The sequence below is a fragment of the Oncorhynchus nerka genome, linkage group LG15, assembly GCF_034236695.1.
Source record: "Oncorhynchus nerka isolate Pitt River linkage group LG15, Oner_Uvic_2.0, whole genome shotgun sequence".
NCBI lineage: Eukaryota > Metazoa > Chordata > Actinopteri > Salmoniformes > Salmonidae > Oncorhynchus > Oncorhynchus nerka.
The window spans coordinates 19,656,430-19,683,287 of NC_088410.1; the positions used below are offsets into that span (position 1 = coordinate 19,656,430).

Consider the following 26,858-nt stretch of genomic DNA (forward strand, 5'->3'; position numbering starts at 1 on the left):
TTGCATGAAAAAGGAAGTTTATTATGTCACAATATAAGGCCATGATAATGACACATTCTTTTTGTATTGAAACAACTTTATTGATAACTCATTTCAAAAGAGATCTGCAACAACCACCTGATACCAATCTATCCAATCTGACAGCAGACTGTAAGGGTGGCAGTCACCATTGTGTAAAGGTAACCGTAGAAACTTGGTATGCAAGCAAGTGTCCAATCAGTGAGTCTTGTAGAGCGGCAGTCTCCTGTGGAGTCGTGACTTGGTCTTCCGTCTGAATCGTCCCAGCTGCTCTCTGTACTCCCTGTGGAGCATGGGAACATAGCCACGCGGCTCACACAGCTCCTAGACAGGCAGATAAATAGACAGGCAGACAGACAGAATAGGCTGAATTGAAAGAAGATTATTTGAATAGGCTGAAATTATTTGGAAATTAATACCCCCCCTAAATGTCTAAATCATGGGGGTGGGGGTCATGGCTGAGACCTTCAGGGTTGTGTCAACAACACTCTGTGTTGTAACTAGAAACAATGCTCTTGTTTATTCAGAGAGTCAAGGGAAAATGAGAAATGCTTAAAAGACAGTTTGTGATTCACTGCTCTGAGACATCGAATATGAAGAAGATACTGTTTCACTTCCTAGTGATTTTAGTACAATACCTCTAGCAACCTTGTCAATAGGTGAAGCTGTTGGACTGACAGGGATCCAGGCTCAAATGTCAGTCGTAACTATCCCTCCCCCCTAAAATTTGCTACACTATTATAAGTAGGAAGTATACATTGATTATGAAGAAACTGTCCTATTACATCTCAGTTTAAGACCTGCTTCATAATGTAGCGACTGGACAACCCTCTTGGCGTAACGCTGGTTAAGTTGTTGTAGTGACAGCGATCGGAGCTACCCCTGAATTCGCTACAATGATGTACTTAGGAACCGTACCGGGTAGCAGGAGTAGAAGTGTCTGTAGCCCCCCTCCAGCAGGTACAGCTCAGGGTAGAAGAGCAGAGGGTAGAGGGAGGCATGGAGCGCTCTGTCCAGCTCTCTCAGGTAATGACATCTACAGGGGAAAGGTGAGAACAGCCAGTATCAGGATCCAGAAGTTGTGTATGTTTGTGGGATGAGGGGGTGCATGCAGCGTGTGGGTGGGAATGTGTGTGTGTTTCTCTGTTTGTGTTTGTGTGCAGACGAGTGTGTGTGTTGTTCTCTTACAGACGTGGGCCCCTCTCTGACGAGAACTCGCAGTGGAACACAATCAGTTTCCGTGGCGATGACCCCTCCATGGGTGACCCCTGTTCTGGTGGCGTGGTACCACTTCCGGGTGAATGTGACTGTGAGCTGGACCTCTGTAACACTCCACCCATGGAAGTACCACTGACGCCTGGATCTGGAGCCTGTCCAGGGGGGCTGGTGGGAGCTCTGCCCCAGGAGGAGAGCTGGTAGAGGGCAGGGAGCTGGAGTAAAACCCCCTGGATCTGAGCCTCGGTGTGGAGGTTGTCTGCCCCCTATGGGACACATGGAGAACAACATAAATATATACATCTATATATAGTACCAGTCAAAGGTTTGGACACACCTACTCATTCAAGGGTTTTTCTTTATTTTTAAAATATTTTCTACATTGCAGAATAATAGTGAAGACATCAAAACTATGAAATAACACATATACATATATCATGTAGTAACCAAAAAAGTATTAAACAAATTAAAATATATATTAGATTCTTCAAAGTAGCCACCCTTTGCCTTGATGACAGCTTTGCACACTCTTGGCATTCTCTCAACCAGCTTCACCTGGAATGCTTTTCCAACAGTCTTGAAGGAGTTCCCACAGCACTCAATTACTCTCCTTTTTGGTCAAATAGCCCGTACACAGCTGGAGATGTGTTGGGTCATTGTACTGTTGAAAAACAAATGATAATCCCACTAAGCGCAAACCAGATGGGATGGCGTATCACTGCAGAATGCTGTGGTAGCCATACTGGGTAAGTAAATGTGCCTTGAATTCTAAATAAATCACAGAGAGTGTCACCAACAAAGCACCCCCACACCATCACACCTCCTCCTCCATGCTTAACGGTGGGAACAACATGCGGAGATCATCCTTTCACCTACTCTGCGTCTCACAAAGACACGGCGGTTGGAACCAAAAATCTCTACTTTGGACTCATCAGATCAAAGGACAGATTTCCACCGGTCTAATGTCCATTGCTCGTGTTTCTTGGGCCAAGCATGTCTCTTCTTATTTTTTGTGTCATTTATTTGGGCTGCAATTTCTGAGGGTGTTAACTCTAATGAATTTATCCTATGCAGTAGAGGTAACCCTGGGTCTTCCTTTCCTGTGGCGGTCCTCATGAGAGCTAGTTTCATCATAGTGCTTCATGGTTTTTGCGACTGCACGTGAAGAAACTTTCAAAGGTCTTGAAATGTGTTAAAGTAATGATGGACTGTAATTTCTCTTTGCTTATTTGAGCTGTTTTTGCCATAATATGGACTTGGTCTTTTACCAAATAGGGCTATCTTCTGTATACCTTGTCACAACACAACACAACTGATTGGCTCAAATGCATTAAGAAGGAAAGAAATTCCACAAATTAACTTTGAACAAGGCACACTTGTTAATTGAAATGAAATACATTCCAGGTGACTACCTCATGAAGCTGGTTGAGAGAATGCCAATAGTGTGCAAAGCTGTCATCAAGGCAAAGGGTGGCTAATTTGAAGAATCTCAAATATAACATATATTTGGATTTGATTTGTTTGATTTGTTGAACACTTTTTTGGTTACTACATGATTCCATATGTGTTATTTCATAGTTTTGATGTCTTCACTATTATTCTACAATGTAGAAAATAGTCAAAATAAAGAAAAACCCTTGAATGTGTAGGTGTGTCCAAACGTTTGACTGGTACTGTATATATATATATATATATATATATATAATAATAAACCAAAACCTTGACCATAATATTAATGAAATGTATTTTATTATACATAATAAGTTAACGACTGACTGGTCTGATAACTTATAACCTATTGTATGGGCCTGCTCATCATATATATATATGTAGAGGACTCAGATGAGCAGGCCCATACAATAGGTTATAAGTTATCAGACCAGTCAGTCGTTAACTTATTATGTATAATAAAATACATTTCATCAATATCATGGTCAAAGTTTTGGTTTATTTCTCTATTTGGTTTACTCAAAAAACATCACCCTGATGTGTCCACCGTGGTACTCATAAGGGTAGCGACAGTCTATGATGAGGAAGTCTCCCACTGTACCGCTGTACTGTCCTCTTAGCAGAGACGCCACCTGCAGGCCATCAGGAGAAATGCACCTCCAGTTTACCACAGCAACGGTAACAACCTGGCAACAGTACGAGCAGGAGACAACCCTCTAGATACCATCGCTAACAGGATGTTGAAGTCCAATAAGCAGTGTTGTAGTCCACATATGTATCTGATGTGGATATCCTTTATGATTATGATGAAGAGGATGAAGGAGAATATAGAGAGAACATAGAGAGTGGGAGTGGAGGAACAAGGAAAGGAAGGAAGGAAGGAAGGAAGGAGAGATGGAGGAAAGAAGAGGACTTACTGTTTGGGCTGAGACGCAGTGAAGATCCTGGTGTTCCACTCTCTCTACTGGTAACAGTAGTGGCTGTGGACACACACACACACACACACACACACACACACACACATTAAACATATTGTTCTAGCACAGCACTAACACACCAGATTCAGCCAATCAAGGGCGTGTCCTAGCCTACTATCACCCAGCTGGGGGGAAAAAATCATTTTTTACAACGTTGTGAAAATGTTGATGTGAGGTTGCACACCTTGCTGTAATCTCCTGTCAGGGTGTGGTCCTCCATGGTAGAACCCAGGAGGCTACTGGGAGGGAAATGCCGCCTCCTGGCCCTGACCCGCCGTACAGAGAGCAATGCCTGATGAGATACATTGTTTTGAACCAGACTTCATGAAACTAATATGACACAAATGGGCCCCAGGTTTATAGGGGGATCCTATGTTTATCATTCTCTACCCTCCTCCCCGACGTGTGCACTTGTATGTAGGGGTGCAAACTTCAGGAAGCAGGGTAGAACATTGGAACACTGCAAATGGATCTCACCTCAACATCTGGCAGCTCCACGTCACCCTGACGGATACGCAAGGCTCCGCCTCCTGGCGGGGAACTCTGACCTTGACATCTGAGGCCCCTGACCCCTGGGTCTGACCTCTGAACTGCAGCGCTGCAGAACCGGGTCGACAGCTTCACACGCAGACGCTTCTGGACAACCAGAACCAGAACATCACATGATGATGTTCCTGAATATAGATAGTTTTTCCAGTCAGGTCACATGATGATGTTCCTGAATATAGTTAGAGCCCAGAGTTGTTCCAGTCAGGTCACTCTGTTCCAATTCCAGGACCTTATTGATTATTATTCTCTCAGTTTCTTTGTAAATACTCACCATTTTAGGAGCAGAACATGCAGGGGAGAGAAACCTATAAAGTAAATGGTACAATGATTGAAAATGTCATTCAGACAGCAGACAGGAGGCTGCTGAGGGAAGGACGGCTCCTAATAATGTCTGGAATGGAGTCAATGGAATGATATCAAACACATGGAAGCTATGTGTTTGATGTGTTCCATACCATTCCATTTATTCCGTTCCAGCCATTACTATGAGCCGTCCTGTCCAAATTAAGGGGTCATCAGACTCATGTTATTTGTAGGCACCCAATAATCACTTTGCAATTTTTGCTTATAGAATCCATGTGTCCTCACCTCTCTCCCCTTCTCCTGTTCCCGGAGTCTGTTAGGACATTACCTACATAGAGAGAATATTGTGGGAAAAAATCTGACTTAAAATCTTTGAGAATAATTTATTTATCAAAAGGAAAGCTACACATGTAAATGATTCACAAACTGAAAAGTCATGCTCAAACATAAGATATACAGAGATTTAACTGGATTTAAATCTCAATGTTTTTGTCCCAAATTGCACCCTATATAGTGCACTACCTTTGACAGGGACCTACATAGGGCTCTAGTCAGAAGTAGTGCACTATGTCGGGAACAGAGTCCCATTTGGGATTGAACCAATAGTTCTGCCTCTGATGCATTCTAACTCTACCCAGCGTCATCAAGCCATGAGGAACCGCTAATCATTCATTAGGATATTTCCCCGTCTGTCATCCAGAGCTTGCCCAGACCTGTCGGCGTCTCGTCTCCCTGAGGGGCAAGCCCTCTGCCACAAGTCGAACCCGGCGTGGGCCCAGGCGGACTGGGAGTCACTAGCTCCGGCGTCAGTCGCAGCTTTCTGCGCGGGGTGTCGCTGTGGAGTATGAAATTGAAGTTAGTTTTTTATTAACTAACAAAGATCAAAAGATTTTCAACTATATAACAACTGGATTTGATAGTCTCCAGTCGCTCTGTTACGCACAACGTCCCAAAGTGCCCACATTGTATTACTTATATTATTCCACATCTCCTAGCCTACACATAGCTTTCTTTAGCTTTTAAGTAACCGTGATAACTGTGTGTGTACTCACGCGCCGTCGTGGCATCGAAGGCTCTTTAGGCTGAAGGAGAGTTCGGATACAGGTGAGGGTCCGGTGCCCGGTGAAGGTGACAAGCTCCAAACGGTCTCGTTGTGTGACGGACCCGGTAGTGCGTCTCCCGGAGAGATTTCATTCCCAAGTACATTGAATGTCTCCATTCCTCGTCGCCTATTCTATCATAAAACAAGAGCAACGAATTATGCTTATTTAGAAGTAATCAAGATGTGCCTCAATTCTGTTAAACGTCATGCGTAAAACTACAATCATGCGTCAAATTAGAACTAGCGAACATACGTAAGTCTACACAATATGCATACTATCAAGATACACTATTTGCGAAAAGCTTTTCCAAAAGTGTTCCCACGTCTCACCTGTGTGATGATGATTATGTTATGGCTCTCCATCCTACCATCACAGCAGAGATGTTTCATTCAGCCCCTTCCCCGTGGCAACCGTGGTTGCTACAACAAGCCAGCTAGACCGGGCATGCATGGGGCACGTCACCGCCACCCTCACCAACCAAGCGGCCCTGTTTATATCTCCTTTCTCCCAAAGTGTTTACTTGTTCACTTCCCTTCACTGATTTGAAAGGAAATTACTAATAAATATACTGTTGGTTATGTTTAGCCTATACCCATACAGTCCTTTAATGAATACTTATAGCAACTCTCCCTCTATCCCATCCTCCACTTATCCAGTGCTTTTAGATTTGTGGGAAGTAGTGAACGAGTGCAGACTTCAGTAGAAAGGAGATGGGACGCACACATAGCCGAGTCACCAACCCAAAACACTGACCCGCTAGGCGGCCACCCACGGTGGTTCGTTCCCGTGGTAACCTTTCCGCGGGATGATGCGGCATTTGTTGTTATTATGAGGAGCTCCTTCACCTCATGGGGCATATTAAGTTACACAATAAAAAAACAATACAAAATTACACAATTGCCTTCAGGCTAAGTACGAAAAATACATGTTGAGACTTCCAAAAGGTGGCCTATGTCCTTCACTGAATAGTAGGCTAAAGTTGGTGATATAAAGGTGTTTGGATGTATGAAGATATAATGCGATTTTAGGCATTTCATGTCATCATCATTTCTGACACAAGGCCTATCTGAGACTAACTAGACACTGTTTAATTATCTATCAACTTCCTGGTTAAATAAGAAATTACATTCTAATTCTTCTCCCTCTGGAAATGAATTCATTTGGTCATCATTTACCACTAGTCCATTGATCTGCAGCCATTCTACAAAATCTATAGCCTAGGGCCCTATACTATGGCTATGCTATATGCTGCTTGCACACAATGTAAACATCTCACCTCTACAGAATGACTACCTGTAGTTGGCTTATTATAGGGCTATGCGCATTTTGCATTAAGTGAACCTTATAGCAGTCTTCTTCCATGACTGATAGTAGGCTATTGATAGAAGGCTATGTTATTAATACAATACTTATTTTCAGTGCTTTCAAAAGCCATCATCTGACTTGCCTAGTTAAATAAAGGTTAAATTAAATTAAATTCAAAGTCGAGGTCGCTACTCCTAGTGGTGTTCCGGGGGGAACTGCAGTGTGGTCGTCAAAATGTATTAAAAAACACGTCCCAGGGATGTGTCCTTTGGGGACCTCTAACAGAATGTGACTGGCAGAACGGGTGTTGTATGTGGAGGATGAGGGCGGCAGTAGATATCTCAGATAGGGGGGAGTGAGGCCTAAGAGGGTTTTATAAATAAGCATCAACCAGTGGGTCTTGCGACTGGTATACAGATACGGCCAGTTTACAGAAGAGTACAGTGATGTGTCATATAAGGAGCATTAGTGGAAAATCTGATGGACATCGGTCCCCAATGAAAACGTTTGAATACCACTGATTTATAAAGAGTTTTGATTCGTTGTCTTGTATTTAAATTGTGTGGCACTTTTTTGTCACGTGCTTCAAGGGGGCGTTATGATTCCAGCCAATAGTTACGTGCACAAAGAACCTTGACGGCCGGATGATAGCTCTGATTGGCCAAACACTCCAACAATCACCAACTGGGCCCGCCTCTTCCCGGAAGCTGACTGTCAGCTGATTTGTTTTTATTGACAACGGTGACGTTACATTATCGGTAAATATCCTGAACACAAAAGCTCGTCCCTTCGTCTTTCCCCCTTTTCTCTCTACCTATCTTTCCTCCGCGTACCCCGGTATGGACGAAACTAGTCCGTTGGTTTCCCCGCTACGGGACTCCAACGACTTCGGCTTCTGCCCCACCGAGCCCACCAGTCCCCGGGGCGGATTTGGAGGCACGCCGGGCTCGGTGGTTCGCATCCCGGCCGGGAGTCCGGAGCGCAGCCGGGAGAGACAGCCGTTGTTGGACCGGGACCGAGGAGGTTCACCGCGGGATCCGCATAGAAACGACTTCTCGGAGGATCCCGAGTTTCGAGAGATCATCCGCAAGGCGGAACGCGCCATCGACGAAGGGATCTATCCGGAGAGAATCTACCAGGGATCCAGCGGCAGCTACTTTGTCAAAGATTCACAAGGGGTAAGAAAGAGTGAAAAGCATTGAAAGGAGATCACAATCGATCGATTTAGCTAGGTCACCTGAACAGCTATGGATTGCATGTCGTCATATTTAGCTAGTATATATCAAAGATAAGTACGACACTTTGTTTTATTGTTTATGAATGACAACAAGGAGATTGACAAGTCCATTAGTTATCATCCTTGAGTAATGATGTCTTGTGCGTCTTTTTATTGTCCAGAAGGCTTCACTGTTGCAGGTAAATTCCTCCCATCTCACTTTGTACTCTAAAAGTGGACAAGGCCTCTGGTTTGTTTCCTTCAGTATGACCTGTAAATATATCCTCCCACCGGAGAAACCGCCTGGGGAAACCGGTGTCTAACCTCAACCTCCATTGTCCTGTTTGCTCTCTCCAATGTGGCCCCGTTCTGGTGTTGTTTATTGACTGTACTTCCATACAGTAGAGTTGACCCAGTTACAGTCTAGCCAATCTCTTATCTGGAACAGCTGTGTCACTGTGGCAACACCAGCTGAGGAGCCTAGTGCCCTCTACTCACTCTCATGTGTTGGCCTCGACTCGCGGATAGACTTTGTGTGTGTTGGTGTAACGCAGGGACAAATGACTCACAAATGGCACCGTATTCCCTATATAGTGCACTACTTTTGACCAGAGCCCGAACACACACGTACACTCCCACACAGCTTCACGCAACACAGTCTATCCGTCTGCATCGGCAATCAGTCATTGTGACGCTGAACTCATGGGGTTGTAATCACCCACACACTCTTGGTAATAATGATGAATTGTCACGAGGTTTGTTGGGATGGAAAATAGTGCTCTTTCTATTTGATTGAGCTCCAGTCTAGAGAATTCTAACCAAAATCTAATCTTTGGATAGAAACATGAGGGAGAAGCAAACTATGGTGACTTGGTGCACAGACATAGACCTGGTACTAGTATCAACTTAACCAACATTTATCATCATCTGAAACTCCACGATGCGGTCACATTTGTTGGTTAAAAATGGAAGTGTCTCTGTGGACTTTGGAAGTCCTGACGTGTGGGGGAATCCACCAGATTTCACTTCCTGTATGTGTAATTCCAAACAAGCACATTGTCTACCGGAATTGAGCCAGGTTTGTCTATAGTATTGTACCGACCCTGTGTGTATGAGCGCAGATATCTGCTCTTCCATGAAACATGCTCCTGTGCCAGTCGAGTATTTAACAGAACAGTGTTGGTACAGTATGAAGCATGGTAGTAGTTAACAGAACAGTGTTGGTACAGTATGAAGCATTATAGTAGTGAACAGAACAGTGTTACAGTATAAAGCATGGTAGTAGTTAACAGAACAGTGTTGGTACAGTATGAAGCATGGTAGTAGTTAACAGAACAGTGTTACAGTATGAAGCATGGTAGTAGTTAACAGAACAGTGTTGGTACAGTATAAAGCATGGTAGTAGTTAACAGAACAGTGTTGGTACAGTATGAAGCATGGTAGTAGTTAACAGAGCAGTGTTGGTACAGTATGAAGCATGGTAGTAGTTAACAGAACAGTGTTACAGTATGAAGCATGGTAGTAGTTAACAGAACAGTGTTGGTACAGTATGAAGCATGGTAGTAATTAACAGAACAGTGGTACAGTATAAAGCATGGTAGTAGTTAACAGAACAGTGTTACAGTATGAAGCATGGTAGTAGTTAACAGAACAGTGTTACAGTATGAAGCACTGTAGTAGTTAACAGAACAGTGTTACAGTATAAAACATGGTAGTAGTTAACAGAACAGTGTTGGTACAGTATGAAGCATGGTCGTAGTTAACAGAACAGTGTTACAGTATGAAGCATGGTAGTAGTTAACAGAACTGTGTTAGTACAGTATGAAGCATGGTAGTAGTTAACAGAACAGTGTTGGTACAGTATGAAGCATGGTAGTAGTTACAGTATGAAGCATGGTAGTAGTTGACAGAACAGTGTTACAGTATAAAGCATGGTAGTAGTTAACAGAGCAGTGTTGGTACAGTATGAAGCATGGTAGTAGTTAACAGAACAGTGTTGGTACAGTATGAAGCATGGTAGTAGTTACAGTATGGAGCATTGTAGTAGTTAACAGAACAGTGTTACAGTATAAAGCATGGTAGTAGTTAACAGAGCAGTGTTGGTATAGTATGAAGCATGGTAGTAGTTAACAGAACAGTGTTACAGTATAAAGCATGGTAGTAGTTAACAGAACAGTGTTACAGTATAAAGCATGGTAGTAGTTAACAGAACAATGTTGGTACAGTATGAAGCATGGTAGTAGTTAACAGAACAGTGTTGGTACAGTATGAAGCATGGTAGTAGTGAACAGAACAGTGTTACAGTATAAAGCATGGTAGTAGTTAACAGAACAGTGTTGGTACAGTATAAAGCATGGTAGTAGTTAACAGAACAGTGTTACAGTATGAAGCATGGTAGTAGTTAACAGAACAGTGTTGGTACAGTATAAAGCATGGTAGTAGTTAACAGAACAGTATTGGTACAGTATGAAGCATGGTAGTAGTTAACAGAACAGTGTTGGTACAGTATGAAGCATGGTAGTAGTTAACAGAACAGTAGTACAGTATAAAGCATGGTAGTAGTTAACAGAACAGTGTTACAGTATAAAACATGGTAGTAGTTAACAGAACAGTGTTGGTACAGTATGAAGAATGGTAGTAGTTAACAGAACAGTGTTGGTACAGTATGAAGCATGGTAGTAGTTAACAGAACAGTGTTGGTACAGTATGAAGCATGGTAGTAGTTAACAGAACAGTGTTACAGTATAAAGCATGGTAGTAGTTAACAGAACAGTGTTGGTACAGTATGAAGCATGGTAGTAGTTAACAGAACAGTGTTACAGTATGAAGCATGGTAGTAGTTAACAGAACAGTGTTGGTACAGTATGAAGCATGGTAGTAGTTAACAGAGCAGTGTTGGTACAGTATGAAGCATGGTAGTAATTAACAGAACAGTGTTACAGTATGAAGCATGGTAGTAGTTAACAGAACAGTGTTGGTACAGAATGAAGCATGGTAGTAGTTAACAGAACAGTGTTGGTACAGTATAAAGCATGGTAGTGGTTAACAGAACAGTGTTACAGTATGAAGCATGGTAGTAGTTAACAGAACAGTGTTGGTACAGTATGAAGCATGGTAGTAATTAACAGAACAGTGGTACAGTATAAAGCATGGTAGTAGTTAACAGAACAGTGTTGGTACAGTATGAAGCATGGTAGTAGTTAACAGAGCAGTGTTGGTACAGTATGAAGCATGGTAGTAATTAACAGAACAGTGTTACAGTATGAAGCATGGTAGTAGTTAACAGAACAGTGTTGGTACAGTATAAAGCATGGTAGTAGTTAACAGAACAGTGTTACAGTATGAAGCATGGTAGTAGTTAACAGAACAGTGTTGGTACAGTATGAAGCATGGTAGTAATTAACAGAACAGTGGTACAGTATAAAGCATGGTAGTAGTTAACAGAACAGTGTTACAGTATGAAGCATGGTAGTAGTTAACAGAACAGTGTTACAGTATGAAGCATGGTAGTAGTTAACAGAACAGTGTTACAGTATAAAACATGGTAGTAGTTAACAGAACAGTGTTGGTACAGTATGAAGCATGGTAGTAGTTAACAGAACAGTGTTACAGTATGAAGCATGGTAGTAGTTAACAGAACAGTGTTGGTACAGTATGAAGCATGGTAGTAGTTACAGTATGAAGCATGGTAGTAGTTAACAGAACAGTGTTACAGTATAAAGCGTGGTAGTAGTTAACAGAGCAGTATAAAGCATGGTAGTAGTTAACAGAACAGTGTTGGTACAGTATGAAGCATGGTAGTAGTTAACAGAACAGTGTTACAGCATGAGGCATGGTAGTAGTTAACAGAACAGTGTTGGTACAGTATAAAGCATGGTAGTAGTTAACAGAACAGTGTTGGTACAGTATGAAGCATGGTAGTAGTTTACAGAACAGTGTTACAGTATAAAGCATGGTAGTAGTTAACAGAGCAGTGTTGGTACAGTATGAAGCATGGTAATAGTTAACAGAACAGTGTTACAGTATAAAGCATGGTCGTAGTTAACAGAACAGTGTTACAGTATGAAGCATGGTAGTAGTTAACAGAACAGTGTTGGTACAGTATAAAGCATGGTAGTAGTTAACAGAACAGTGTTGGTACAGTATGAAGCATGGTAGTAGTTAACAGAACAGTGTTGGTACAGTATGAAGCATGGTAGTAGTTACAGTATGAAGCATGGTAGTAGTTAACAGAACAGTGTTACAGTATAAAGCATGGTAGTAGTTAACAGAGCAGTGTTGGTACAGTATGAAGAATGGTAGTAGTTAACAGAACAGTGTTGGTACAGTATGAAGCATGGTAGTAGTTACAGTATGAAGCATGGTAGTAGTTAACAGAACAGTGTTACAGTATAAAGCATGGTAGTAGTTAACAGAGCAGTGTTGGTACAGTATGAAGCATGGTATTAGTTACAGTATGAAGCATGGTAGTAGTTAACAGAGCAGTGTTGGTACAGTATGAAGCATGGTAGTAGTTAACAGAACAGTGTTACAGTATGAAGCATGGTAGTAGTTAACAGAGCAGTGTTGGTACAGTATGAAGCATGGTAGTAGTTAACAGAACAGTGTTACAGTATGAAGCATGGTAGTAGTTAACAGAACAGTGTTGGTACAGTATGAAGCATGGTAGTAATTAACAGAACAGTGGTACAGTATGAAGCATGGTAGTAGTTAACAGAACAGTGTTGGTACAGTATGAAGCATGGTAGTAGTTAACAGAACAGTGTTACAGTATGAAGCATGGTAGTAGTTAACAGAACAGTGTTACAGTATAAAGCATGGTAGTAATTAACAGAACAGTGTTGGTACAGTATGAAGCATGGTCGTAGTTAACAGAACAGTGTTACAGTATGAAGCATGGTAGTAGTTAACAGAACAGTGTTACAGTATGAAGCATGGTAGTAGTTAACATGCAGCACCTGTGGAGAAATGTCTGCCTGTCTCCTCTGCATATTGTAACTTCACTCATTCCATCTTTTACCAATGTTAGATTTGCTCACAGCACAGGTGAGTTTGCAATTAGAAAATGCCTACCTAAATCTCTCTCTGTCTCTCTCTGTAGAAGATCATCGGTGTGTTCAAGCCTAAGAACGAGGAGCCTTATGGTCAGCTGAACCCAAAGTGGACCAAGTGGCTCCAGAAGCTGTGTTGTCCCTGCTGTTTTGGACGGGACTGTCTAGTCCTGAACCAGGGTTATCTGTCTGAGGCTGGGGCCAGTCTGGTGGACCAGAAACTAGAGCTTAACATAGTACCCAGGACCAAGGTAGGGAGGGGTTAGACACACACACACACACTGAACCAGGGTAGTCTGTCTGAAGCCTGTGCGATCAGAAACTTAATACAGTCCCCGGTGCCAAGGTAGCGGTTAGACACACACACTTAGGCACGCAGGTACACACACAGGTACTGGGAGGTCCTGCGTCAGGGTTCTTTCTTGATTTCCTTCACTCTCTCACTCACACACACACTCTCTCTCTCTCTCTACATCTTCTTCACCCTCTCCTTCTCTCCACCCTCTTGCCCCCCACCCCATCTCTCCACTAGGTGGTGTACCTGGCCAGTGAGACGTTTAACTATAACGCTATAGACCGGGTCAAGTCCAGGGGTAAGAGGCTGGCTCTGGAGAAGGTACCCAAAGTGGGACAACACTTCCACAGGATCGGCCTGCCTCCCAAGGTACGTCTGCTGCTTCCTGGTTGTGTTCCAAAGGGTACCCTATTCCCTTTATAGTACACTACTTAGTTCACATACTATTCTTGAACTACAGGCCGCCCAGAGGGAAATGCAGGATGAAGGGTTTTTAAAGTGAATCCTTAATTGAAGTAAAGAGATTTAGCAGATTAAAGTTTTAAAGTTGAGACTTTACTCTAAAACTTCTCTATTAGGATCTGTGATTTCCTCTAGATTTGATTACTCTCTCTCTCTCTCTTACTCTCTCTCTTACACTCTTCCACCCTCTCTCTCTCCTCTCTCTCCCACCCTCTCTCTCTCTCTCTCTCCCACCCCCTCTCTCTCCTCTCTCTCTCCCACCCTCTCTCTCTCCCACCCTCTCTCTCTCTCCCACCCTCTCTCGCTCCTCTCTCTCCCACCCTCTCTCTCTGTCTCGCTCTCTCCCTCCTGTCCTCCAGTTGGGTTCGTTCCAGATCTTCGTTGAGGGCTTTAAGGATGCAGACTTCTGGCTGCGGAGGTTTGAGGCAGACCCCTTGCCAGAGAACACCAACAGACAGATGCAACTACAGTTTGAGAGGCTGGTGGTCCTCGATTACATCATCAGGAACACAGGTACGTAACCAAGGCAATGACGGTGAAGAAAGACAAGCAGGCCGGCTGACACCTGTGTGAATATGTGACATGTCAATCCCTTTAAGAAATAGTGATGTGGAAGGTGTATTAAACTCTAACACCTCTCTGTCTCCACAGATCGGGGAAACGATAACTGGCTTCTAAAATATGACTGTCCCATGGACCAGGGAAACAGGGTAACCACACACCCACACACCAGAACAGGCACTGAAACCTTGTGTGTGTGTGTCTGTTCCTTTTTCGGTGTCTGTTCTGGGGGGGGGGGGACTCTTATGCACTTATGTCTGACTCAGAGTGCTCTCTTTCCACCTCTCTGTCTACCCCCCTGTCTATCACCCCTGCTCTCCCTCCACTCTCTCTGTCCAGGACACAGACTGGGTAGTAGTGAAGGATCCTATCATCCAACTAGCTGCTATAGACAACGGACTGGCCTTCCCTCTCAAACACCCCGACTCCTGGAGAGCCTGTAAGCACCGCCTTCTGCCTCCTCAACCAATCACTGAACAGCTTGTAGAGATGCTCTGACCAATCACAGAGCAGTTTGTAGAGATGCACTTTCCCCTTTCCCACTGACCAATCACAGAGCCCCCTATAGAAATGCACCTTCTTTGTGACCAATCATTGCATTTCTCACTAAAGTTTGTTAATTTTTTGACCAATCGTAGACCCGTTCTACTGGGCGTGGCTGTCCCAAGCCAAGGTACCATTCTCCCAGGAGATAAGAGAGCTGGTTCTTCCCAAACTGGCTGATCCCAACTTTATCAAAGATCTGGAGGAAGACCTGTACGAACTGTTTAAGGTGAGGAGGAGGGAGGGAGACAACTTCAAACAGAATTGATTATCCAATCTTTGATGGTGTTTCTATTTGAGTATTTTTGACCCTTGACCTGTGTGTTGCAGAAAGACCCAGGCTTCGACAGAGGGCAGTTCCACAGGCAGATAGCTGTTATGAGAGGACAGGTATGTTTTAAATACGCCATGCCTCTTTTTAAATAACATATCCCGGAAAACTTCAATTAAACACAGAGTCTCAAAACGCCGCCTGTCCATTTTTAATAGCCTGGGAATCGGCACACATTTCAGCAAATAAAAGCCGGGTCTAGATGAATTGTTTACAAGTGAAAGTCGGTGAGTAACGTCATTGGATGAGACAGCAGTGTGGTTTGACGTGGTCGGCTCAACTACAGCCGATACGAGAGACTGAAGGAGTGAGAGAATGGGGCTGAAACATGAACTCTGGGGTTACTAGGCAGTCTAGTCTCTGCAAGTCTAACCTGCCATGGATGTGTTACTCTAATGTTTATACTGCTCACAATAAACCGCGTGGTAGTCTTCTCAACCTTTTTATTGGGCAAAAGCTGTGCGCATTAAGGAAATAGAAGCCTGGCTCTAATAAGCGCCGGTCGTGTTCAGTGATTGAAGCAAATAAATGTTGAGCTATTAATTGAAGTTAACTTGGAAATAACTATGTAGAAATAACTTCTCATTCTTTGTAGATCAGTCAGTCACAATTGACCCACAATGCATCACAGATGTCATGCCCTTATGGAGAGTATCCAACCTGTCGGTCTCTCTCTCACCCCCTCCCTCTGGTGGCCTAGATCCTGAACCTCAGCCAGGCTCTGAAGAACAGTAAGACCCCCCTCCAGCTGGTCCAGATGCCTCCAGTTATAGTAGAAACAGCCAGAGCACCACAGAGGGCCAACAGTGAGTCTTACACACAGAGCTTCCAGAGCAGGAGACCCTTCTTCACCCGGTGGTAGAGGAGGAGGAGTGAGCAAGTGTGTACGTCAAATGTATGTGTGTAAAGGGCAAACGAGCGAGGAGTCTCTCCGCCCCCCTACCCCCGCCCCGCCCTCTCCTACCCCCGCCCTCTCCCCCCCCCGCCCTCTCCGCCCCCCAACGGATACAGACGGTATTGAGAATGACGAGGACTGAGGACAAAAGGAAGAGAACGCATATCCCTCCGTCTGTTTGTCTCTGTGCCTTGTGTGGATGTCAAAGAAGAAGATGATGATATATCTTCCTATAAGGAATGGAGTCTATATGATGGGCTTAGTAAACTCCCTTTCTATGGAGGTGTCCCAAAAGGAGCCCTACTCCCTAGTGCACTACTTTTGACCAGGGCCCATAGGGTTCCATTTGGGAAACAGACACTTAACTCAGCCACTGCAGTTTTAAAGCCTCTCTCTCCCCCGGTTTGGGTGAGAGGTGGTGTTGCATTCCTTATGACGGCCACTCTGTGGACAGCAGCAGCCATGCAGACTCATTGCTCTCATGGCTCTCTACTGCCCCCTTTGTCTTCGGATGAGGAACTGCAAGGTACTGCAGCGCGTTGAAGTTTTAGGGGGCCACATTTGGAGAAACTACTACTTTTCCCCCTTTCTGAAAATAACAGGGGAAAAGTAGATCAGATTTTCCTCTCTGCCATTCTGTAGTCAAATACATTTAAGATGTCTCCCATCGCTTCTGTTTACTTTGATTTCTGGTCATTTTTGAAAATAATTTTTTGTTCTTGTGGGAGAAAGATGGACACGTTTTTTTGAAAACACACTATCAGGACTTCCTGCTGTTGCCACAGATTCTAACTGACCTGAAATGTATTGTGACATTTGCACTGTATAATTTGTATGTAATATATTTAATGAAAGATTATAACAAAACTGTATTACATTAATACCATGTATCTTGTCGTTTGTTTTGATAAATATGTTTTTATTTAGAGAGAAGACTTTATTCTTATTTTCCCCCTCACTTTATTTGGTGAGGACATTCATCTACTTGTTAGACAAACCTATGCACACAAATACATATATGCAAGTTTACTTTGACAGATTTGCATGTTTATGTGTCAACCATAACCCTTAAGCGGATAGTTCACTCAAACTAAATCTTATTTTTATTCATTAGTCCACTGTTGGACCACTTTCAGTACAGAGTGATAACTGTCGTGTGTTTTCCATCACAGTTAAAGCTGTGTAAATGTCTTCCTATGTTGTTTACACCTGTCCAAGTCCTTTCAGGTTTAGTTGTAGGACATCTACCAGGTATCGCTTTGTTATAGAGAACCATTTCTAGTGTTACTGGCTTTCAGGTTTAGTTGTAGGACATCTACCAGGTATCGCTTTGTTATAGAGAACCATTTCTAGTGTTACTGGCTTTTCTACGAAGTCCATGCCTTTGGGATTTTTGGACCACACACAGGCTGTGTTCGAGAGGATCAAAACCGCAATGCATCATGGGCAAATTGTAACTGACCGACTGAACTACAAATAATGAGTTATTTGATGCAAGGTGATTTGTAGATTCGACAGTCGCCTGCAGTCGTTTTGAAGCTCTCGAACACGGCCATAGTCACCTGCCGATAGTGTTGTAGATCGGTCTGTCTGCTCTGATCAGTCAGTGAACAGTGACTGAGCAGGATTGATAATGCTCTCAAACAGTCATTGTGATGTTGCCAGTTCTCTCCCTTCCTTTGGTTAAAAGTGACAACGTCTCGACAAGTAAGGTTAGGTTGACAGTATGGTCGAAAACGTACTTCATTTAACTCCACACATGGCAACTCTGTATTGAATGACACCTCGCTCTGATTGGTGTGAATGGAAAAAGGACCAATCACAGAGCAGCTTTACGACACGTTTTAAGTTCAGCAGGCCAGCGCTCATTTCTCTCCATTGGCTCAGTGTAGAATGCGATGGAGGTAGCGTTCTGGGTCCCTGGTTCCCTCCTGCCTCGTCGCGGCCCCCAGCCTCTCCAGATGGGGTCTCTCTGAGGGCCTCTGTGCGTCCGTCAACTGGGCGCCCCCCTCTGCACCTGTTGACCCTCCAGGGAGGGGGTCCAGCTCTCCAATATTACTGGGATCCTCCTCTTCATTGTCCTCAGGGTGGTCCAAACCCTCCTTAATCCTGGAAGGAGAAGAGGGGGAGGGAGGGAGAGCATAAATGGGAGGGAAGGAAGGAAAGAGTGAGGGATAGAGAGAAGGGAAAGATAGAGAGAAGGGAAAGTGAGAGAGAGGGGAAAGTGAGAGAGAGGGAGGGAGGGAGGGAATTCTCTTTAAAACAAAGTCACAGTGGAAACATCTGGAAGTGGTATTTCAGGCCCAACCCTGCTTCTACCTATGCGGTTGCTTCAGGGCCTGTATGTATCAAAGCTTTCAAAGTAGTAGTGCTGATCTAGGATCAAGTGTTGCCTTTTGGATCACAAAGAATAAGATTAGATGGACATGGGGGATCTGATCTAAGATCAGCACTCCTACTATGAGATGCTTGATACATAGGGCCTCAGATGTGCAAACACTGACATGGGATAGAAGAAGAGACCATAGAGATCATTAGAAGCCTGACTACCACTAATTTAATCGATCTGTCAGTTAAACGTAAGTTAAATGTGGAGTCTATCTAGTCAGGTGGAGGATGTAGTTAAAGGATTTGAGCTGATCTGTCTGTTGATGCCAGACCAAATACCCTTGACCTGGTTTCCACTCTCTTTAATTATCTGTCTCTCTGCCTCCTCTTTCCTTCTCTCGTTGTGCTCTCTCTCTCCATCTGTCTCTAACTCCTTTCTCTCCCTTCTATCCCTCCTCTCTCTTACCTGAGGTGTCCAAATGCTTTCAGCAACTTGGGTTCTCTGTGTCCCTCCGTCCTGATACCACTCCTGCTTCTGGCTCTCACCCTGAACCCCACCAACGCCTGGGCCAGCCCTGCATCCATCTCTCCCTCCTCCTCTTCCTCTCCTCCCTCTCTCTCTCTGTCTCCCTCTTCTCTGCCCCACACCAGTCTTGCCCGCTGCTCTGGGTCCCGGTCCCCGGCCACATGGAACAGCCGTCTTAGCTGACGCAGATTTACCCCCGCGAAGATGTTGGAACATCCCGACTTCCTGCTTCGCCTCTTTTCAGGCTGCCAGAGCAGGGACGGACCTTCCTCCACAGAGGGGGGTTCCGGGTCCTCCATAACCCTCAGAGAGGGGAGATGGAGGGGTGAGGAGGAGAGAGGGAGGGATGAGGTAGTAGTAGGGAGATCAGGTTGATGAGAGATGGATTGAAAGAATAGAGGGATTCCAAGACAACTCCGTCAGCACCTGCAAACAAACAGACATCAATTATTAGCTAAATGTCGCTAGCCCCTGACCTGGGCTGGCAACTGCCCAGCAACCTAGGTAGTCTGTTTTGTGGGATGACAGCATTATCCTTGAGCCTCAGACCACACAATGTCTGCATCCCAAAATAGCACCCTATTCCCTATATAGTGCACTCTGGGCCCTGGTTAGAAGTAGTGCACTACATGAGAATAGGGTGCCATTTGGGATGTAGCCAAAGACACTCTGTAGGTTGTCAAGGAAACACATGCACACATGCAGTGTAAGCCTGCTTAGAGAGGAGGGAGAGGAAGGAGAGAGAGGGGATGGGGGGAGCGAGGAAGGAGGGGGAGAGAGAGAGAGGATGGGGGGAGCGAGGGAAAGAGGAAGGAGGGGGAGAGAGAGAGGAAGGGAGAACAGAACGTTTAAAAGCTGGTTGTTGACTCCAACAAGGGATAAAGAGTGGATGTTGGACTGAGGCCCTTTGTGTTGTTACTAAGCAACAGTGAGACATTATCTTATAGTTCAACTATATTACAAGGCACTTGTATTAGTATAACACTGGCACTGTCTGAAATACTGATGTTGACAGAAATAAGGTGAAAGCAAAGGTTAAACAAAGCAACGTTTAATGAGAGAGGGTGGTGTCTATCAGGTGTAATGAGAGAGGGTGGTGTCTATCAGGTGTAATGAGAGAGGGTGGTGTCTATCAGGTGTAATGAGAGAGGGTGGTGTCTATCAGGTGTAATGAGAGAGGGTGGTGTCTATCAGGTGTAATGAGAGAGGGTGGTGTCTATCAGGCGGAGGTCATGGCTTCATTTTCATAGACACAGGGCTGGCCACAGATACAATGAAGCATGACACTGTCTGATGCGCTAAGATTAGTAAACCTAGTGTAAAATCATGTAATTATAAGTAGTATATAAAATGACCAATTGTTTACATAATAATATAAAATGACCAATTGTTTACATAATGAGTAACTTGATGAATATCATAGATAATAACCTACATCAAGTACCAACAATCATTATTATGCTTGACAGTCACAGGGGCAACCACTGAAATGCGGGAATGCCTAGTTATGCCTGGAATTATAATTGACCTTCCCACCCAGCGGCGAACAGTTTGCTGCGGGCCGCAAGATGTTTCACGATCGAACATATTTGTTTATAGTATGCCTACCAATAACGTACAAATAATGCGTATAAAATAGCATGACATGTTGTAAATCAACACATAACGTTACCTGCACAACAGAATCAATGAGCTATTAGTCAAGCGGATTTGCTGCGTGAATAGAGATTATAAACTCTTACCCCTTCAGCAAGTGAACGCAGTAAAATCTGACACCTGCTCAGGCTCTGAGGAGATGTAGCCTACTGCGCAGATATGGAATTCCATATGGAAATTGACATTATCCGCTACTTTATAGTAGCCTTCTTCTGCTGTCAAAGACGAGAACCAAACAAAGTTTTTCTGTGTAGTGTGCGCTTGAGCCCTCACATTGAACTCTCTCTCACTATCTCATTCTCTCTTTGTCTCGCTCTCTCTCTCGACAACCAATAGCAGCACTTGGGACACAGCACTCCCCTCCTATTCGACCGGGGCGACCCCTTTCTGACCAATCACAGGCTTTGAGAAAGACGCGTCAGCAACTGTTTAGATCACACAGTGTACAAGGTGTGATCTGACATTGACGTCATCGGCGCGTGTGCTTACCTCAAAGCCAGGGTTGCCATGTCATGGAGCGTATTATTAAGCTCCCAATAATAATCTAACGTCGATATTCCTTCTTAATTCGCTAGCTAACGTTGTGGGGGGAAAGGGTTTATTAGAGAAATGTGTCAAATCATCTCTTGCTGCAACAGAAATGTTGACCTAGTTTTCTGAACCCGTGGGAGGGTTTTTGAGAGGTTATTGTCATTTCATATGTACCTGGCAACCCTGCTCAAAGCAGAGGGGAAGAAACCATCAGGAGTGTAATTCATCCATGTGCCATTCCTCCTCCACAGACATATCTATAATCATCATCATAACAGTGTGTAAAAAATTGTGTAAGACAGGGTAAATGCGTCCGCATGCGTCAGTTCGGCCGGCGTCTAGCCGAAGTCAGTTAGGCGAACCGAACTAGTGTGGTCCCATGCACTCAAAATGCACTACTCCAAAAAATAAAGGGAACACTAAAATAACACATCCTAGATCTGAATGAATGAAATATTCTTATTAAATACTTTTTTTCTTTACATAGTTGAATGTGCTGACAACAAAATCACACAAAAATGATCAATGGAAATCAAATTTATCAACCCATGGAGGTCTGGATTTGGAGTCACACTCAAAATTAAAGTGGAAAACCACACTACAGGCTGATCCAACTTTGATGTAATGTCCTTAAAACAAGTCAAAATGAGGCTCAGTAGTGTGTGTGGCCTCCATGTGCCTGTATGACCTCCCTACAACGCCTGGGCATGCTCCTCATGAGGTGGCGGATGGTCTCCTGAGGGATCCCTCCCAGACCTGGACTAAAGCATCCGCCAACTCCTGGACAGTCTGTGGTGCAACGTGGCGTTGGTGGATGGAGCGAGACATGATGTCCCAGATGTGCTCAATTGGATTCAGGTCTGGGGAACGGGCGGTTCATAGCATCAATGCCTTCCTCTTGCAGGAACTGCTGATACACTCCAGCCACATGAGGTCTAGCATTGTCTTGTATTAGGAGGAACCCAGGGCCAACCGCACCAGCATATGGTCTCACAAGGGGTCTGAGGATCTCATCTCAGTACCTAATGGCAGTCAGGCTACCTCTGGCGAGCACATGGAGGGCTGTGCGGCCCCCCAAAGAAATGCCACCCCACACCATGACTGACCCACCGCCAAACCGGTCATGCTGGAGGATGTTGCAGGCAGCAGAACGTTCTCCATGGCGTCTCCAGACTCTGTCACGTCTGTCACATGTGCTCAGTGTGAACCTGCTTTCATCTGTGAAGAGCACAGGGCGCCAGTGGCGAATTTGCCAATCTTGGTGTTCTCTGGCAAATGCCAAACGTCCTGCACAGTGTTGGGCTGTAAGCACAACCCCCACCTGTGGACGTCGGGCCCTCATACCACCCTCATGGAGTCTGTTTCTGACCGTTTGAGCAGACACATGCACATTTGTGGCCTGCTGGAGGTAATTTTGCAGGGCTCTGGCAGTGCTCCTCCTGCTCCTCCTTGCACAAAGGCGGAGGTAGCGGTCCTGCTGCTGGGTTGTTGCCCTCCTACGGCCTCCCACATCTCCTGATGTACTGGCCTGTTTTCTGGTTGCGCCTCCAAGCTCTGGACACAACGCTGACAGACACAGCAAACCTTCTTGGCACAGCTCGCATTGATGTCCCATCCTGGATGAGCTGCACTACCTGAGCCACTTGTGTGGGTTGTAGACTCCGTCTCATGCTACACTAAAGTGAAAGCACTGCCAGCATTCAAAAGTGACCAAAACATCAGCCAGGAAGCATAGGAACTGAGAAGTGGTCTGTGGTCACCACTTGCAGAACCACTCCTTTATTGGGGGTGTCTTGTGCTAATTGCCTATAATTTCCACCTGTTGTTTATTCCGTTTGCACAACAGCATGTGAAATTTATTGTCAATCAGTGTTGCTTCCTAAGTGGACAGTTTGATTTCACAGAAGTGTGATTGACTTGGAGTTACATTGTGTTGTTTAAGTGTTCCCTTTATTTTTTTGAGCAGTGTACATTTCTTGAATACCCTTTCTGGATCTCTTCAAATAGCCATCTACGGCCGAACAAGAAAGTGACGACACATCCAAACATGGAAACCGAGGTAAAGTTGGTTTTATTTTCACACATTCGGATATTCAACAGACATCCATCAAACATTCAACAGCTATTAATCAAACATTCAACAGACATTTGCCAAAAGCCATTTAAAATGGTAAAAATCAATAACTAATTCACCGTTTGTCACAGATACATAACAGTAGATATGATTTATTCTATAAATGTGTGGTATACTTTTACAACCTTTGCTTTGAGTCGACATTCAAGGTCTGACTTGATAGAAATACATAACATCTATAAAGATGTCATTTCTGTCACCCTGTCACCGTGTCAATGTGTGCTCCCTCTCCGGCCTCTAGATCACCAGGCTGCTCCTTATGGGGCACACCTGTCACCGTGTCAACGTGTGCTCCCTCTCCGGCCTCTAGATCACCAGGCTGCTCCTTATGATGCACACCTGTCACCGTGTCAACGTGTGCCCCCTCTCCGGCCTCTAGATCACCAGGCTGCACCTTATGACGCACACCTGTCACCGTGTCAACGTGTGCCCCCTCTCCGGCCTCTAGATCACCAGGCTGCTCCTTATGACGCACACCTGTCACCGTGTCAACGTGTGATCTGCTCCTTATGGCGCACACCTGTCAACGTGTCAACGTGTGCCCCCTCTCTGGCCTCTAGATCACCAGGCTGCACCTTATGACGCACACCTGTCACCGTGTCACCGTGTGCTCCCTCTCCGGCCTCTAGATCACCAGGCTGCTCCTTATGACGCACACCTGTCACCGTGTCAACGTGTGCTCCCTCTCCGGCCTCTAGATCACCAGGCTGCTCCTTATGGGGCACACCTGTCACCGTGTCAACGTGTGCTCCCTCTCCGGCCTCTAGATCACCAGGCTGCTCCTTATGGGGCACACCTGTCACCGTGTCAACGTGTCAACGTGTGCTCCCTCTCTGGCCTCTAGATCACCAGGCTGCTCCTTATGACGCACACCTGTCACCGTGTCACCGTGTGCTCCCTCTCTGGCCTCTAGATCACCAGGCTGCTCCTTATGACGCACACCTGTCACCGTGTCACCGTGTGCCCCCTCTCTTGTTGCATATACACTGACTCTGCATGCAATGAACGCAAGAGAGGTGACACAATTTCACCTGGTTAATATTTCCTGCTAACCTGGATTTCTTTTAGCTAAATATGCATGTTTAAAAATATATACTTCTGTGTATTGATTTTAAGAAAGGCATTGATGTTTATGGTTAGGTACACATTGGAGCAATGATACCAACCGCATCGATTATATGCAACGCAGGACACGCTAGATAAACTAGTAATATCATCAACCATGTGTAGAACAAATCATATCTAGTTTGATGTTTCTGTGACAAACGGTGAATTAGTTATTGATTTATACCACTTTAAAGGGCATTTTATAGATTTAATGTATTTTTATCAAATCAAAACTTGAATGTTTACTCAAAACAAAAGGATGTTAAAGTATGCTAGACATTTATAGAATAACTCATACTTAGTTTCATGTTGCTGTGACAAACAGTGAATTAGTTATTGATTGATACCTCTTTTAATGGCATTTTACAGATGTTATGTATTTCTATCAAATCAAATCTGCAATTTGTGTTCAAAACAAAGGTTGTAAAAGTATGCTAGACATTTATAGAATAAATCATATCTAGTTTGATGTTTCTGTGGCAACGATGAATTAATTAATTATTTATACAGTTTAAAATGGCATTTTATAGATTTGATGTATTTCTATAAAATTAAAACATGGATTTTTTTTGTGCATTGTTTTATAAATTCTATTTATGTATATATGAATTACAAATCAGCCTTTAACTAGTTAAATCATGTTTCTAGTCTATTAGTTACTATGTGTAACCATTGATGTCCCAGGACCAAGATTGGTAAACACTTGAAGTGTATAATTGTAATACATACATGCAGACACGGCACCATTCAAAGACTGGAAGTTGATACTCCTGGTATTGGATATGACTGAAAAAGAATCTCACAGACATTCATACCTGAACTGCACCTTTATTTACCAAGGTAGAGTACATGATCAGTGAATATATTAAATGTAGAGGCTACAATGTGGGGATCTCATGCTACATGTATATACGACTTGCATCCTTGGCACAAAGTTATATTATACTCAATCCATAGGCTTCATTAATGTCATTCAGACTGTTTTGAAGTTGATTACAACCGGCTATGATAGTTTAAGTTCATATCTAGGTTCTGAACCAATATGTATACCAAACGTTTGGGTCCATACACAGATCAGCTAGACAGCTAGCTACACATCCATAGGTATACAGGGGTTTGATCCTCCACTGCCTAATAAACAAGAACATAGCTAGCTACGTTATTTCATCTCACTGCATTGCATGGCAAATATCAGCAGGGCAAACTGTACATTCAATTTGCAGTAAATGCTTTATCTAGCTAGATTCTTTACGTCCACTGTTTCACAAGACGACAGCCTGGTTTGCTGGTAGTTTCAGGAGTCCCTAAAACATTAAACAACCAGAATTATAATTTCATACTCATGTCAAAACACCCATAAAGATAGCTAGCTGGCTACTGTGATTTACTGTGATTTAGTGTGATTTAATGTGATTTAGTGTAATTGAATGTGATTTAATGTGATTTAGTGCAATTTGGTGTGATTAGCTGTGCCCTAAATGGGATTGGCCCTATGGTGAACGGAGGGCTGGGTTGGGTTGTCAGGTTGGGTTGTGAGGTTGGGTTGTCAGGTTGGGTTGTCAGGTTGGGTTGTCAGGTTGGGTTGTCAGGGCAGAACTGTTGGAACACACAGAATAGCTGATCTGGATCCATTCATCTGTAGAGAATGGAATATAGATGAGGTGAAGGGTTCAATGGAACTTGACCCAAAGAATCTAATTGCCATGAAAACGCATGGGGGAACGATCCTGAATCTCCTCATTGCACCCCAGCAAAATGAAACTACACTTAGGCTATTAATTATAAGCTTATTTCACACTATGTTGAGGTAAAAATCTAGTCAATGATCTCCATCCAGCAGTTCCACAGTAAACCACTCGCTGTCTGGTAGACACACCTCTCCTAGTCAATGATCTCCATCCAGCAGTTCCACAGTAAACCACTTGCTGTCTAGTAGACACACCTCTCCTAGTCAATGATCTCCGGCAGTTCCACAGTAAACCACTCGCTGTCTGGTAGACACACCTCTCCTAGTCAATGATCTCCATCCAGCAGTTCCACAGTAAACCACTCACTGTCTGGTAGACACACCTCTCCTTGTCAATGATCTCCGGCAGTTCCACAGTAAACCACTCGCTGTCTGGTAGACACACCTCTCCTAGTCAATGATCTCCATCCAGCAGTTCCACAGTAAACCACTCGCTGTCTGGTAGACACACCTCTCCTAGTCAATGATCTCCATCCAGCAGTTCCACAGTAAACCACTCGCTGTCTGGTAGACACACCTCTCCTAGTCAATGATCTCCATCCAGCAGTTCCACAGT

General features: G+C 44.1%; 3 protein-coding genes across 5 annotated transcripts; 1 reads left to right on the forward strand and 2 right to left on the reverse strand.

Annotated features, from left to right (window-relative positions):
- Window positions 1-36: 36 nt before the first annotated feature.
- On the reverse strand, window positions 37-6,991 carry LOC115116294 (M-phase inducer phosphatase 1-like). 3 transcript variants are annotated; one of them, XM_065001211.1, is made up of 12 exons: window positions 5,944-6,991; window positions 5,564-5,745; window positions 5,225-5,346; window positions 4,797-4,839; window positions 4,480-4,513; window positions 4,137-4,295; window positions 3,844-3,951; window positions 3,600-3,662; window positions 3,216-3,368; window positions 1,207-1,499; window positions 937-1,054; window positions 37-342 (listed from the first exon to the last, which is right to left on the reverse strand). In XM_065001211.1, exons 1-12 carry the CDS (start codon window positions 6,001-6,003, stop codon window positions 217-219), a joined length of 1,461 nt encoding a protein of 486 aa, XP_064857283.1. In that variant the 5' UTR covers window positions 6,004-6,991; the 3' UTR covers window positions 37-216. The 3 variants fall into 3 exon arrangements, with proteins under 3 accessions (XP_064857283.1, XP_064857285.1, XP_064857284.1); XM_065001213.1 differs by having other exon boundaries at window positions 5,564-5,740; window positions 5,944-6,990; XM_065001212.1 differs by having other exon boundaries at window positions 38-342; window positions 3,216-3,314; window positions 5,944-6,985.
- A 624-nt stretch (window positions 6,992-7,615) lies between these two features.
- Window positions 7,616-17,154, forward strand: LOC115115089 (phosphatidylinositol 4-kinase type 2-alpha). The gene is made up of 9 exons (XM_065001206.1): window positions 7,616-8,097; window positions 13,237-13,437; window positions 13,719-13,850; window positions 14,303-14,456; window positions 14,595-14,653; window positions 14,844-14,943; window positions 15,143-15,276; window positions 15,378-15,437; window positions 16,079-17,154. The coding sequence occupies exons 1-9, from the start codon at window positions 7,759-7,761 to the stop codon at window positions 16,238-16,240; spliced, it is 1,341 nt and encodes a 446-aa protein (XP_064857278.1). The 5' UTR covers window positions 7,616-7,758; the 3' UTR covers window positions 16,241-17,154.
- avpi1 (arginine vasopressin induced 1) lies at window positions 17,029-21,097 on the reverse strand. Its single transcript, XM_065001207.1, has 3 exons — window positions 20,870-21,097; window positions 19,068-19,553; window positions 17,029-18,382 (listed from the first exon to the last, which is right to left on the reverse strand). The coding sequence occupies exons 2-3, from the start codon at window positions 19,424-19,426 to the stop codon at window positions 18,157-18,159; spliced, it is 585 nt and encodes a 194-aa protein (XP_064857279.1). The 5' UTR covers window positions 19,427-19,553; window positions 20,870-21,097; the 3' UTR covers window positions 17,029-18,156.
- Window positions 21,098-26,858: the final 5,761 nt, after the last annotated feature.